Source organism: Vanessa cardui, chromosome 25 (genome assembly GCF_905220365.1).
Source record: "Vanessa cardui chromosome 25, ilVanCard2.1, whole genome shotgun sequence".
NCBI lineage: Eukaryota > Metazoa > Arthropoda > Insecta > Lepidoptera > Nymphalidae > Vanessa > Vanessa cardui.
The window spans coordinates 9,476,020-9,491,315 of NC_061147.1; the positions used below are offsets into that span (position 1 = coordinate 9,476,020).

The window sequence follows — 15,296 nt, forward strand, 5'->3', positions numbered from 1 at the left end:
TTCTAACTTAAACTGAAATTTGGGAAGTTTGAACTGAAATGGAACTTCTCCATGTTAATGTTAAGTAAACGTTAAAACACATGCACACTTATAATGGAAATTATATTTCGTTGTTTCATTCTTCAGATATAATTAACTAGGTAGTCCTTCTAACCTACAAGGTAACGTCGCATATTTAAGAGATTTTTTTTTTTTTTTTACTGTGGTACATAATAAAAAATAATTTTTCGTGTACCTACATTATTTCCTTCATCGTTACTGCGCTCAGTATTAGCCTCATTCTTTTTTCATGCGAGGTAACGATCGCATGCGCTCTTCAAATATCAGAAAGTTTATCATTACAAGGACATAATGCCGAAACGAAAAAGTCTCGATAAAATTATATATTACAAAGAAAAAATTAAGAAGTTGGAAGAAAAATGTAACCGACGCAATAAACGTCGTATAATCATTCAATCCGACTCATCTGACGATAATTCAGGTAAGCCTTATATTTTATCTGCAATATGAATAATCCAGAGTCATTATGATGTCTTTTCATCCTGAGTTTAGCCGAGAGTTAAACGAAGGAATGCATACTTGAATGTTGGCCGAGAGTCAAAATCAAGTAGAGAATTTGTTCAATATCGAACTCATTATGTTGCAGATGTTGAGGTGCCCGTAGCAACTGAAAATATTCTGCCACATTCTGAATCCCCAGAGGTTCAAACAGAAGTCTCGGATTTGAGAACAAATACAATTCTCGATCTACCCACCTCGGACGGCGAATTACACGGAGAATCAGCAAACTTGACGCCTGAGTATTTGCAAGCGCTAGGAGATGCTATTAATGAAGTACCTCAATACGGTGAAGATATTCACCATGACTTAGCCCTAAGGTGGCTTCCTATATTACGTAGAGGCCTACCTAAGGATGTCCGCGAAAAACTTGTGACATCTTATTCAATACCGAGTAACTGTAAGTTATTGAAAGCTCCATCGTTGAACGCTGAAATTTCAGCCGCAATTACTGATTCTCTAAGACAACGTGACAAAAAATTAGAAAATTATCAACAACAATTAGGCGTGGGTATAACAAGTATTAACAGAGCAGTGACATTGCTATTAACGGATGAGGATAAAATTAAAGCCATCAAAATACTCTCGGATGCAATTCGTATTTTGTCAGACTTGCACTATCAGGATAGTGATACTAGAATTATATTACTATCGCCTAGTTTAGACAAGTCAATTTTAAATATTATTGATAATAATGAAAGAGATGAAACACTTTTTGGTAATAACCTTTCGGAGAAGATCAAAGCAGCCAAGACTATAGAAAAACAAGGTTTGTCAATAAAGAAGAATATTGCTCCCTCGAAACCTCCTTCCGTCGCTACACGACCTCGACAGGGAAACTGGTCGGGCCCTCCCCGGTTCCCATCGAACAGGGGGGGGGGGCGCACAGGATCACGGATGCGAGCTTCGACGACGGCAACGATACGTCGAACGCTCCCTACGGGCACAGCACTGCCACCACGACCCAACCACTCGAGCAAGCAACGCACTCATCAGCCGCACCGATATCCATAGAGGTACATGCTGGTCGTTTACAATTATTTTATAATTGTTGGTTAAAAGTTACAACCAATCATGTTATTTTAAAATGGATTCGCGATGGTATCTCAATACCTCTTCTTAGTCACGTAACTCAAGTTTCAACTCCATATAGTAGTTTTAACGACGCTGATCAACAAAACATACAAATAGCAATTGATAAATTATTAGAGCTAGGCGCTATTTCATTATGTTTAACGAGACGAGACCAATACATTTCTAAAATATTTTTGGCACCGAAACAAAATGGACAAAAACGGTTTATTTTGAATTTAAAATCTTTTAATAAATTTATACCTCAAATTCATTTTAAAATGGAAGATTACAGAACAGCGGCAAAATTAATAAGTAAAGGTGGATTTCTTGCAACAATTGATTTAAAAGAATCTTATCTTTTAGTTCCTGTCGCACAAAGTTATCGCAAATATCTCAGATTTATTTTTAAAAATAAAAATTCAGAAATAAATATGTACGAATTTAAAGGCATGCCTTATGGTTTATCAGTGGGGCCAAGAATATTTACTAAAATTATGAAAGAGGTAATGAGCTATTTACGAAGACAGGGACATACGTCTGTAATATATCTAGACGACATATTGTGTATTGGTGTAGATTACGTAGATTGCTTGAACAATGTAAAAGTTACTATGCAGGTACTTGAATGCTTAGGTTTTGTTATAAATTATCAAAAAAGTTGTATCGAACCTCAACAAAGTTGTAAATTTTTGGGTTTTACTTTTAATACATTAAATATGTCAATTTCATTACCAATAGAAAAGCGAAGGAACATAGTGAGATTAGTTGAGAAATATTTACAATTACCCACATGTTCTATACGTGAATTTGCTCAATTCATTGGAGTACTGACAGCTGCATGTCCAGCTGTTAGATACGGGTGGTTATACACAAAAGTATTCGAAAGACAGAAATATCTTTTACTTAAAAAATCACAAAATTATGACACTAAGATTAAACTTTCTAAGGTAATCATACCAGACTTGTTATGGTGGAAACAAAATGTTTATCAAACATTCTGTCCGTTAAAAATAAGAAATTATGAGCTAGAAATTTTTACCGACGCCTCTAGATCTGGCTGGGGTGTATTTTGCAATAATCAACGAGCAAATGGACTTTGGAAAGATAGTGAAAAAGTATTTCATATTAATTATTTAGAATTACTTGCGGTTTTGTTTGGTTTAAAATGTTTTGCAAAAACGAAAAGTAACTGTAATATACTCCTACGGGTAGATAATATTACTGCTATTAGCTATATAAATCGCTTAGGTGGGATACAATACCCACATCTCAATAATTTGACTAAAATTATTTGGCAATGGTGCGAAAAACGCAAACTTTGATTATTTGCATCTTATATAAATACGAAGGATAATAAAGAAGCTGACCAAGAATCAAGGAGAATAATTTATGATATTGAATTTGAACTATCACCAATTGCCTTTGCTAAAATAATTAATAAGTTTGGACAACCTCAAATAGATCTGTTTGCTTCTCGCACCAATACCAAATGCAAAGATTACATATCATGGAAACCTGACCCTGAAGCAGTAAATGTTGATGCATTTACGGTCAATTGGAGTAATTTATATTTCTATGCTTTTCCACCCTTTACATTGATTTTAAAATGTTTAGAGAAAATCGTTCACGATAAATCCACCGGGATTCTAGTATTTCCTTACTGGCCCTCCCAGCCTTGGTTTCCATTATTGCAAAAATTACAAAAATCTGAAATTTTATTTATTAACAATGGTATTTTATATGATGACAGGTTACAGAAGCAAGGACAGAGCCTACAGCCTACCCTGGGAGCTGCCATACTTTGCGGCTCGCATTCTCCAGGCGGGGCGTTCCCAACCAAGCATTAGATCTTGTTTATGCGTCATTATCAGACAACACTATACGGCAGTATAACGTTACTTACAAACTATGGTGGAATTTTTGTATCATGAATAAGTTTAATCCTATGGATCCCTTGGTTCATGTTGTCATGTCATTCATAACAGATCAGTACCATAAAGGTGATTCCTATGGATCTCTTAACTGTCATCGCTCGGCATTGTCCTTACTTCTGGGTAATAATATAGGAAAAGACGAGTGTATTTCCCGAATGTTGAAAGGTGCTTATAGACTAAGACCTAGTGAACCTAAATATAGACATAGTTGGGACCCACAAGTAGTATTAAATACTATAGAAAATTGGTACCCTAATCAAACCCTTACTTCGGAAAAGCTTACGAAAAAACTTGTCATACTTTTAGCGCTGTGTACTGCGCATAGGTTGCAAACATTTTCATTAATAAAAATAAATAATATTAAATTATTTCAAAGTGAAATAAGAATTTATATCCTCGATATAATCAAAACATCAGGAGCAGGAAAAAATCAACCAATTCTTATATTGCCTTATTTTTTAGAAAAACCAAGCATTTGTCCGGCTAGGACTTTAGTTGATTATATAGAAAGGACTAAACATTTAAGACCAAGTAATATAGATAACTTGTTTATTACTTTGAAAAGACCTCACAAAGCTGTTACGTCTCAAACTATCGGTCGTTGGATTAAACAAACTATGGATTTATGTGGTATAGATATGTCAGTATTTAGTGCACATAGTACAAGGCATGCTGCTACATCAGCTGCTCGTGCTGCGGGAATTTCCGTGGAGGTCATCCGTAAAACGGCGGGCTGGACCACCGATTCGGAAACGTTTGCTAAGTTTTACGATCGACCAATAGAGAATCGTGACAGCTTTGCAAGGTCTTTATTACTACCCAATAATAATTAAATTATTTAAATTACAATAACATTGTGAGAAACTAATAATAATAAATAATGATATTAATTTATTAATTGTGGTTTCATTGTGATAAAAATGAGCAAAACTTGAACATCTCTAAACATCTACCTAGTTAATTATATCTGAAGAATGAAACAACGAAATATAATATATGATCAAACGAACTTCTCAAGTGAAGTTCGATCATTATTATATGAGTTGTTTCATTCGAAGATATAGATTCCCTCCCTCCCAAAGCCCACAAGTTTTGCAAAAATAAATACTTTAAAGAATGAGGCTAATACTGAGCGCAGTAACGATGAAGGAAATAATGTAGGTACACGAAAAATTATTTTTTATTATGTACCACAGTAAAAAAAAAAAAAAAATCTCTTAAATATGCGACGTTACCTTGTAGGTTAGAAGGACTACCTAGTTAATTATATCTTCGAATGAAACAACTCATATAATAATGATCGAACTTCACTTGAGAAGTTCGTTTGATCATATAATATTTGGCTTTTCAAATTTAGAATTGAAATTCAATCGTTCTAAAAAATAACGTTTCGCGTCAAATTCGCGCCTGTATTGCGAACCATTTATTTCTGACTCCACAATTTCCGTTTATTCGTTCTATGGAATAAAAGATCTTAAACAAAAAAAAAAAAAAACATTATTTTTTAATAGAAGAAGGGGGAAAGGCTTGGAACAATTATTGTTTTGTATTTATTTTTTTGTAACTGACAGCAGATCAAACTCAAATTACTTTATTCAATAAGAAAGCATTATACTTACCTATTGATAATCAAATAAAACGCTACCACCGGGTTGGGAAAGATAGTAATCTGAACTAAGAAGAACTGGGGAAAGAAACTCAGGTCTGGTCTTTTTTGGCATATTGAGTATAAATGGAAATAGATGTAGCAAATTTTGAGTGATCACCATCGCTTACAGAAATAGGCCCTGTAAGCTTTATTATTTCCTACGTCACTTATACACTCGCCTTGGGAACCGAGTACTGAGTACCAAGTATGTACCGTGTGCCTGTGAGTTAAACTGGCTTACCTTTCAAACTAGAACACAACATTTTTTTTGGGTTTGGTTGGCGGATGAGCTTATGTGACACCTGATGGTAAGTGGTCACCATCACCCATAGACAATGAATCTGTAAGAAATATTAACTATTCCTTACATCTTCAATGCGCTACCAACCTTGGGAACCAAGATGCTATGTCCCTTGTGCCTATAGTGACACTGGCCCACTCATCCTTCAGACCAGAACACAACAAGACAGCGTACTGTTGTTTAGCGGTAGAATATCTGATGAGTGGGTGGTACCTACTCAGGCGGGCTTGCACAAAGCCCTCAAGCAAGTAAATATTCTAATATTATAATAAGTATAGCAATTTGCCAGTTGCATATTTCATGAGTGGGTGGTACCTATCCAAGTATTGTATTTTATCCAGGTGGGTTTTTACAAAGACCATGACAGTTTTTTTATTTTTAGTAGGCTGTTCTTTAGATATATGTATATCTCCCTGTAGGGCTTAAGCCCCTTTTTCACTGGAGATTTAGAGCCTATTTCGCTTGGGTTGGTGGATCATACCGTAATTTTCGCCCTCAGGTTCGGTACCTGTTTTCGAATTTAAATAACAACAATTGGAATGTATACCCTCCTTCACATAAAATGACTATTCCAAATCGAAAAATATATGACAAAATTCTGAACATAAAAAATATATGTACACAAGTTAATAAATTCCTCCTTGAAGGCAGTTTGTATTTAGGTCAATATTATTTTGGAACATAGTTTCAGATTGAATATAACCTATTTATTATTTGTTGAAGATATTAGTGTCATTATTTTCTCTTTAAACATAATGAAATATTCTTAAAAAAGAATGGTCACATAATGATCAGTCGAGGCCCTTTTAAAGTAAGCATTACCCAAACTGTTGACAATATCCTCTTGACCTAATATGACCACCTTGGACGTTATCAAGTCTTATCAAAGAGAAAAGACTCACAATTGGGTGTGGGAAAATAAATGAACTCTGTTGTGCCATATTATCTCATATCAGAGGTGAATGCACCTCTGCCTGAAGGCATCGATCGTTTATACCATTTCTAATATTTGGAAGTGACTCTCTTTCGCCGGCGGTTTTTCCGAACCGATACGACATGGGACCAGTCGAGAAAAGAGCGTAATCCTTTCTTAAAGGCCGGCAACGAACCTGCAAGCCCCCTGGTGTTGCAGATGTCCATGGGCGGTGGTAGTCATTTTCCATCAGGTGAGCCTCCTGCTCGTTTGCCACCTATTTCATAAAAAAAAATCCAAATCTAAATCTTGGAGTACTGGTGCAAAAAGCTTCATCAAAAGTATAACACCTCGCCTCATTGCCTCCACTGGTGACATGAGGGCTGGTTCGTTTTTTGCCCAGAGGATCGGAATTGCGATTCAACGGGGAAATGCTGCTAGCATTCTTGCCACCATTCCACGCGGTCAAGATTTATACAATAACTAGTTTTAGTTCATATTTGTAAATATATTTAAGCATTTAATGTTGTTAATTTTTATGTTAATAATCTAAACCACTATTGCGATATTTTAAAAGAAGAAACTGAATAAATTTTAATTGGCTCTAGTTTAACTAAGGTTTTGTGATCTGTGTCTTTGAAGCCACTAAATCAATGAAGTAGTAAGTGTATATGTCAGTTTATTTATAGGTACATATACTTGCTTGAAGTTTACAAAATGTCTACTTAAAAATGTATCATAATCCAATCTGTGCTCGTTATACAGCGTGTTTCAATATGAACACACCTCAAGTATTCTTGAATTAGTTCCGTAAATGTTTGATAGAGTTTTGTTCCTGCATGTCTAACATGTCTCTGGGGGGAGAAGTTTAAAATTAACCCCTGACGTTGAACTTTGTTTGTTCCAGCCTATAATATGTACAGTATACGTTGATCTATACGAGAATATATTAGGAACTATTCATTAGGGTTCGAAATTCAAAAATAATGTTTCAACTGATTTAAAAACTACGCCTTGTACCGTTCCTGTAATACCTGTAATAAAAGTAAACATTTTTAAATACCTATATCTTGAAGATAGTAATCGCCCGTGGCTTCGATCGTTTTTTAGGGCGTTGGTTGTCATGTGCTAGGAAAAAAAGAAGCCTATGTTCACGTTTGCTTCATACCAAATTTCATCAAATTCGGTTCAGCACTTTGATCGCGAAATAACAGTCAGAGTTACTTTCACATTTATTATCCATACATATAATAAAATTGGAGTGTCTATTTGTAATATTAAAATAACCCTTTTTGACTCAATGCATATATACATATGTGTACACGGTACAAATACCAAAATAACATTTTTATCAATTTTTGTCTCTCTTTTTGTTCCGGGTAATCTCTGAAATGGCTGTACCGATTTTGACGGGACTTTTGTAACTTAAGCTACAATAATATTTTTTTGTAAAATTAAAAAGCGTACAAAGTTGCGGGCACAGCTAGTATTAATATATATTTAATAACGACCTTTTTGTCGAATATACAATGAGACATTATTTTGAATTAATTATATTATGAAAAATAAAAAGCAAGCTGTTGCTAGCACAGCTAACGCGCTTTCTTGCTATCGTGATAATTAGCTCTAATTTTAATAAAAAATTAAATTAAAAATTTCAGAAACCCCCGCCACAAAAAACATAAGCTACCTTTAAAAAGTAAAAAATAATAAAAGAAAATTAATCCTAAAGTACCTATATGCATAAGTATGTATTAATATTTAAAAAAAAACTTCGCGTTGGGGGACCGCACCTAATTAATTAGTGTCACATGCTTACCTATCTCATCTTTTATATAACACTTATTATTATTTTGTACAATAGCGCTCGGTCCCCCAACGCGAATTTTTTTTTTTTTTTTATAACATTTCATTAATAACATTTCATTTGATACCCCAATTGAGCATATTTGCAGACATTCGGTTTTTCTTCCCCACAATAACCCCCCATAACTTTTAAACGGCTAAACCGATTTTCATCAAACATGTCTAAGAACACTCGCCCGTAAAACACCTATAATACAAAAAAACTAAATTGAAATCGGTTCATTCGTTCGGGAGCTATGATGCCACAGACAGACAGACACACAGACACACAGACAGACACGTCAAACTTATAACACCCCTCTTATGCTTATAGTTTCGCTATAAGTCTAAATGGATGGATATGGATATGAATATCAAATGATATCAATATATCCATAAAGCGCCATTTTGTAGAGGCAGCCATCTTGGATTTTAAATTTTTAATACCTAATAGTATTTCACTAGTCAAGCCCTTTCATTTGATACCCATATTGATCAAGTTGTAATAAAAAAATGTAAAGCACCATTTTGTAGAAGCAGCCATTTTGTATTTTAAATTTGTCATATCTAATAGTATTCTACTAGTCAAGCCCTTTCATTTGATACCCATATTGATGGAGTTTAAAAAAAATATCTAATCTGTCATTTTGTGGCGGCGGCCATCTTGGAACAATTTTCATCAAACTTACGTAAAAACACTCTCGACATTTTCTACTGTCAAACAAAAAAAACTAAATCAAAATCGGTTCATCCGTTCGGCGGCTAGAGTGGTACAGACAGACACACACACACACACACACACAGACACGTCAAACTTATAACAACCCGTCGTTTTTGCGTCGGGGGTTAAAAATGGAAGCAACGATACGATTATTTGCAATGATCACTAGTTTTATTTCTTTTACAATCTCGGTAAATCTGCAAGTAAGCGCTACTTAGCGCTACAATCGCTTTTTTTGTCAATTTTGTTTTTGACATAAAATTACCTAGAACATTTAAACAGCATATTGACATAAACAACAATTTTACAATTTATCGCAGCTTTGAAAAATATGGAATATGATACATAAACACATATGACGTCACAACGTTCACAGCTGAACGAAATAGAGTGCTCTTTACGTCATACGATATCGATCTGTTCGTTCGCGAGGGATCTTCCTTCGTGAACTTATCTAGCTCGATAAATATCGACTTAGTTTACTTTTCATATAATTTTTTTATAAACTTTGTGATTTTCAAACATCTATATTGTCTACTAGCATTTGCCCGCGACTTCGTTCGCGTGGACTTCAGGTTCGTCCCGTCTAGTCTAGTAATCGCTTAAAATCGCTTCGTAAATAAGCCATTATTTCTCGTATACAAAGTAAAGGATAAAAAATGGTTATTGTGGGTTATTCCTAAGAGATAAACATATACCATCACGGACTTTTTTGCAGACCTTTTTAAGTTGTACAATACTGTAGTACATTGTTTTGAACTATCTTGTAGGATTCAGTCAGCGTTTGCAATGTAAGCGCAAAAAATGTGTTTTTTTACGACCTCACATTATAAACCTCAAAAATTGTAGCCTATGTGTTATTCTGATGTATAAGCTATATTGTGGTAAAGTTTCATTCAAATCCATTCAGTAGTTTTTACGTGAAAGAGTAACAAACATCCATACATCCATACATACAAACTTTCGCCTTTATAATAGTAGTAGGATTAACTAATAATAATCATTCTTTATACCATTTCTGAACGCACCGGAAAACGTCAAATACGATATTAATATTTCGTTTATACGAATTTCGTCATAAGGCTGTCTATATAATTCTAAAATAAAATTAGTCTAATTTACTTTTTATTACATCAGGTATCTGCCAGTGACAGTCCCATCAAAATCGGTCTAGCTATTCCAGAGATTAACGGGAACTAATAGACTGACAAAAATTGTCCAAAAATGTTAATTAGGTATAGCGGTTTTTCAAATATTAAAAACAGACACTCCAATTTTATTATATGCATAGATATTGTTGACTGAAAATAATATTTTTTTAACATTCTGTAATTGTGGATAGGACCAGGAATGGATGTTTGCTGTCAGGGATAGAGAAAGATGGAAGGAATTGGAAGAGGCTTTTACCCGTAGGGGGTCCACACAACAATACAATAGCACACGAAATACTCAATAATTAGTCAGATTGTTATTTTTTTTATACTTGGTTAATCTGCATCTTATTTATTATATATATTTTGTTGAATTTTCGAATTATAATTTTGTGTAGAATTAAATAAAGCTAAGCACCGCTGTTTCATGTGCTTAATTTGTCTTTACTTCATCTCGTGCTCAGCGGTAAATCCTTTCCTATCCTATCCTTTGAGAAGTTTAGGAGCTTATTCCACGACACTGCTCAAATGTGGTAGAATTTCGTTGAAATTAGACCCATGCAGGTCTTCTCGCGATGTTTTCCTCCGCCGCCGAGCACGTCATGAATTATAAACACAAAATAAGCACATGAAAATTCAGCGGTGATTGCTTGGATTTGAACCCGTGATCATCGGTTAAGATGTACGTGTCTAACCACTGAGCAAAAAAAAATGTATTTTATATTATGCATCATAATGTAATTTGTGATAAATGACGTTGTAATACGTGATATTTAAAGTTTTTGTTTTTGTCACCTGTAATAATGAGAATGACGATGTAAGAAATATTAACTATTCCTTACATCGTCAATGTGCCACCAACCTTAGGAACTAAGATATTATGTCCTTTGTGTCTGTAGTTACACTGACTCACCCACCCTTCAAACCGGAACACAACAATACTGAGTACTGTTATTTGGTGGTAGAATAACTGATGAGTGGGTGGTACCTACCCAGACGGGCTTGCACAAAGCCCTACCACCTATGCAATGGTATTATTCTAAAAAAAAAATCGAATCTCACGTCCTATTTTTAAATATGAGAACGTGAAAATTGTTATAATAATTATAACATTTAATATATACGCTTCAAAACAGAAAAATACCTTAAGTCGGTTTTCAATTTCACGACTTTGAACCGATGTGAGCTCTAACAGAACGGCTCCGCAGTAATATTAACGTAATAAGATTTCCCATTTGCTCGTAAGTTAAGGTAGCGTTACTGTGGGATTAACGTTTGTGTTACGCTATACAAGTTTGACAGGTACCACGTGGTTTTCATTGTTAAATCTATATTATTTATTGGGCACGGTGGTGTGACGACTTACGCAAGACGGTGGCAGGAGCTGGATGCGAGTAGCCCAAGAACGATCTCGGTGGCATGCAATTGAAGAGGCCTGTGTCCAGCAGTGGACGGAAATGGGCTGATGGATGGATGGATGGATATTGTGCACGCGAGAGATAAGTGGACTGTATATTTTAGTTGATTAAGAAGGGGAGTTATTACTTCGAATTCTGGGCTCTTGGTTTTGAAGACACTTTCTTCTTCTTGGGAGCGCTCCCTTGGTCTTCGAGTGGGATGGGTGATGTTATAGGAGAAGGAATAATAGTCCGTTACACTAATTAATTTCGAAGCGCGGCGCACTCACATTGCACGCGCTACCGCCTACAACAGCAGCTGTAAATTCCCACTGCTGGGCTAAAGGCCTCCTCTCCCTATGAGGAGAAGGTTTGGAACATATTCCACCACGCTGTTCCAATGTGTCACATGCAGGTTTCCTCACGATGTTTTCCTTCACCGCTGAGCACGAGATGAATTATAAAGACAAATTAAGCACATGAATCAGCGGTGCTTGCCTGGGTTTGAACCCGCAATCATCGGTTAAGATGCACGCGTTCTAACTGGGCCATCACGACTCTTCCGCGGCCTACACGAGAAGTGAAGTACGTCATACGTCAAAATCATACCATGGATAAATTATTGACGTTTCAATACAGGCATAGAACCTAAATACGCTACATTTATTAATATTATAAATGTGAAATTAACTCTGTCTGTCTGGCGCTCTTTCACGACCAAACCGCTGAAACAAATTTAATGAAATTGGTATGAAGAAAGCATTAAATCCAAGAAAGGACATAGGCTTTTTTGCCTAACACATGACGATCAACGTCCTAAAACGCGAGCGCAGCCGCGGGCAACTATTAATGCAATATATCATTACGAGTTTCTGCTCGCGGCTTTGTCTTAGTTTAATGACGGTTAGGCTAGTGTCCTTTTCGGTTAGGTCGTGACTCAGGGGCCATGGACAAGTGAGGTTGGGCCTCACGTGTCCAGTTTAAGATGACACTTAAGAAGAAGGTTTTCTCCCGGGACTCAGTTACCATTTGGGCAAGGTATTCGTTACAATAATAAAATTCTGCAGATATTTTTAACTGTGCCTATGCATAAATACAAATCGTTTGTTAAAAAACATTAATGGCTCTAGCTTCGAGTAGGACATGTGGGACTATTTTGTCCACATTCTTAGCGGCCCAAGAAGCAACGTCTTAAGCACCACTCGCGAGCCGCACGCGCCGATCGGACAATCCTTTGTCTACGCAACTCGCAAAACAACGCGTCAGTTCGCCGACGGCTTTCATACGCTTGACCCGCTCGCGCTCGCTAATAACTTTGCTAAGCAAACTTAGACTTTATTCCTATACGCTTAAGGCTGCTCTCATAATTTCATACTTATTTTCTTCTCATCTTTATAATTTCATCTGCTTTCCTATCTGTGCTTATGTTCCTAATTCTTGTGCTTGTGTATTAATGTACTTGTAGGTTTGGTTGTCCACAAAGTATAACCACGGACCGCGGTAGGCAATTCGAGTCCAGCCTTTTCAAGTCACTCGCACTACTAACGGGATCTCAGCATAAAATGACCACCGCTTATCATCCAGCCGCAAATGGAATCATCGAGCGATTCCATAGACAATTAAAAGCAGCTATTATGTGTCACACAAATCAATACTGGACTGAATATCTACCTCTCGTATTATTGGGTATACGCAGTGCATACAAGGAAGACATCCAGTCATCCGCAGCAGAAATGCTTTATGGTGAAACTCTCCGTTTACCTGGTCAATTTTTCGCTGACAATTGTAACAGCATAACGGATATAAGCGACTACATCTCGAGATTAAGGTCATTCGCCGCTCAAATTAGACCCGTTCCAGCAGCTCACCATACTCCAAAAAAACGTTTCGTTTTCAGAGATTTAGACACTGCAGACCAAGTATTTTTACGGCAAGACGCTTTACGTAAAAGCTTACAACCTCCTTATACTGGACCATACCAAGTCATTAAAAGAGGACAAAAGACTTTCCAGATATTAGTTAAAAATAAGAAAATAACTGTGTCCATTGATCGTCTCAAGCCAGCTTATACAATTAAGTCAGACAGCGATACCGGAACTGAACAGCAACCTAATGTAAATTCTACCCGGTCAGGTAGAAAAGTTCACTTCCCACAATATTATCGCCCGTAGTAACGGTCTCAGCGGGGGAGTGATGTGGGACTATTTTGTCCACATTCTTGGCGGCCCAAGAAGCAACGTCTTAAGCACCACTTGCGAGCCGCACGCGCCGATCGGACAATCCTTTGTCTACGCAACTCGCAAAACAACGCGTCAGTTCGCCGACGGCTTTCATACGCTTGACCCGCTCGCGCTCGCTAATAACTTTGCTAAGCAAACTTAGACTTTATTCCTATACGCTTAAGACTGCTCTCATAATTTCATACTTATTTTCTTCTCATCTTTATAATTTCAACTGCTTTCCCATCTGTGCTTATGTTCCTAATTCTTGTGCTTGTGTATTAATGTACTATAAAACTATGTGTGCCTTCTGACTTTATATGTGGACTTGTAATATAGACATTATACAAGTATGTGACTTTCATTTCTAGTGTAGTGTAAACCAACCACAGACATTTTATGTAAAATTTATTTAACCGATATAAAACTGTTTTTCAAATATTTAAAAACAATAACTACTTATTTTCTTAACAGTTCTCGGTAGAATGTACACTCTGAACCAGTTTTACTTTTAAACAACAAAATGTCGATTCAAACATGATTGTAAAAACCTATCTGAATCAAAAGAATGCAATGAAAATCAAAATATTCTTTACTGAGCGCTTAAGTTGATCACAATAATGACCACAAGTAATTTAATATAAAACTATACAATCCTTCTAATCCTCGTTCATCCTTAGTAAAAATTGTTTTAATCATCTTCGCTATTATAACTATTTTATTTAGCTTTTAATAAAAATAGCAAATAAACTGGGCAAAAGCCTTCCCAGTTTTTTATCTGAACTGATTGGTTTGGAACATGTTCCAAAAAGTTGTTCTAAGGCCGAATTTCATTTCATTAACATGAGATCTTACAAGGTTACTATTTACTTGGTGGAAGGGCTTTGTGCAAGCCCACCTGGGTTGGTACTACCCACTCATCAGATATTCCACCGCTACACAACAGTACGCAGTTGTTGTGTTCCGGTTTGAAGGGTGAGTGAGCCAGTGTAGCTACAGGCACAAGAGACATAGCATCTTAGTTCCCCAGGTTAGTGGCGCATTGACGATGTAAGGAATAGTTAATATTTCTTACAGTATCATTGCCTATGGGTGATGGTGACTTACCATCAGGTGGCCCATATGCTCGTCTGCCAACCGATACCATAAAAAAATGTTTTTCATCGTCTTGGAGCAGAAGATGGGTTATAAACATAAACGAAAGTATTATTTCCGTATTCGAACCAGCAATCTTTGCTTGAGATTTACCAGTTTCAGCAATTGGACTATCTTAGCCAAAATCATATCCCAAATCCGAATATAATTTACAATAGTTACACAATAAATGGCTCAAATATAAAACAATTGTTCTTCTTATAAATTTCTTAATATAAAACAAAGAAAGAACATTATTTAAGTTAAAATAACTTGAACTCGTTAAGAAATTTGTGCAAGAAATGGAGACTAATAGCTCGAGGATACAAAATGGAATCTGTTAATTCAAATGACTAGGTTTTATTCCATACAGCGAGCAAGATTAAATTTATTTTAATATT

General features: G+C 35.9%; 2 protein-coding genes across 2 annotated transcripts; both read left to right on the forward strand.

The window, feature by feature from the left end:
• The first annotated feature begins 351 nt into the window (after nucleotides 1-351).
• LOC124540390 lies at nucleotides 352-10,194 on the forward strand. Its single transcript, XM_047117892.1, has 4 exons — nucleotides 352-481; nucleotides 647-958; nucleotides 1,393-1,574; nucleotides 10,132-10,194. The coding sequence occupies exons 1-4, from the start codon at nucleotides 352-354 to the stop codon at nucleotides 10,192-10,194; spliced, it is 687 nt and encodes a 228-aa protein (XP_046973848.1).
• A 2,910-nt stretch (nucleotides 10,195-13,104) lies between these two features.
• LOC124540391 lies at nucleotides 13,105-13,924 on the forward strand. The gene is made up of 2 exons (XM_047117893.1): nucleotides 13,105-13,670; nucleotides 13,714-13,924. The coding sequence occupies exons 1-2, from the start codon at nucleotides 13,105-13,107 to the stop codon at nucleotides 13,922-13,924; spliced, it is 777 nt and encodes a 258-aa protein (XP_046973849.1).
• Nucleotides 13,925-15,296: the final 1,372 nt, after the last annotated feature.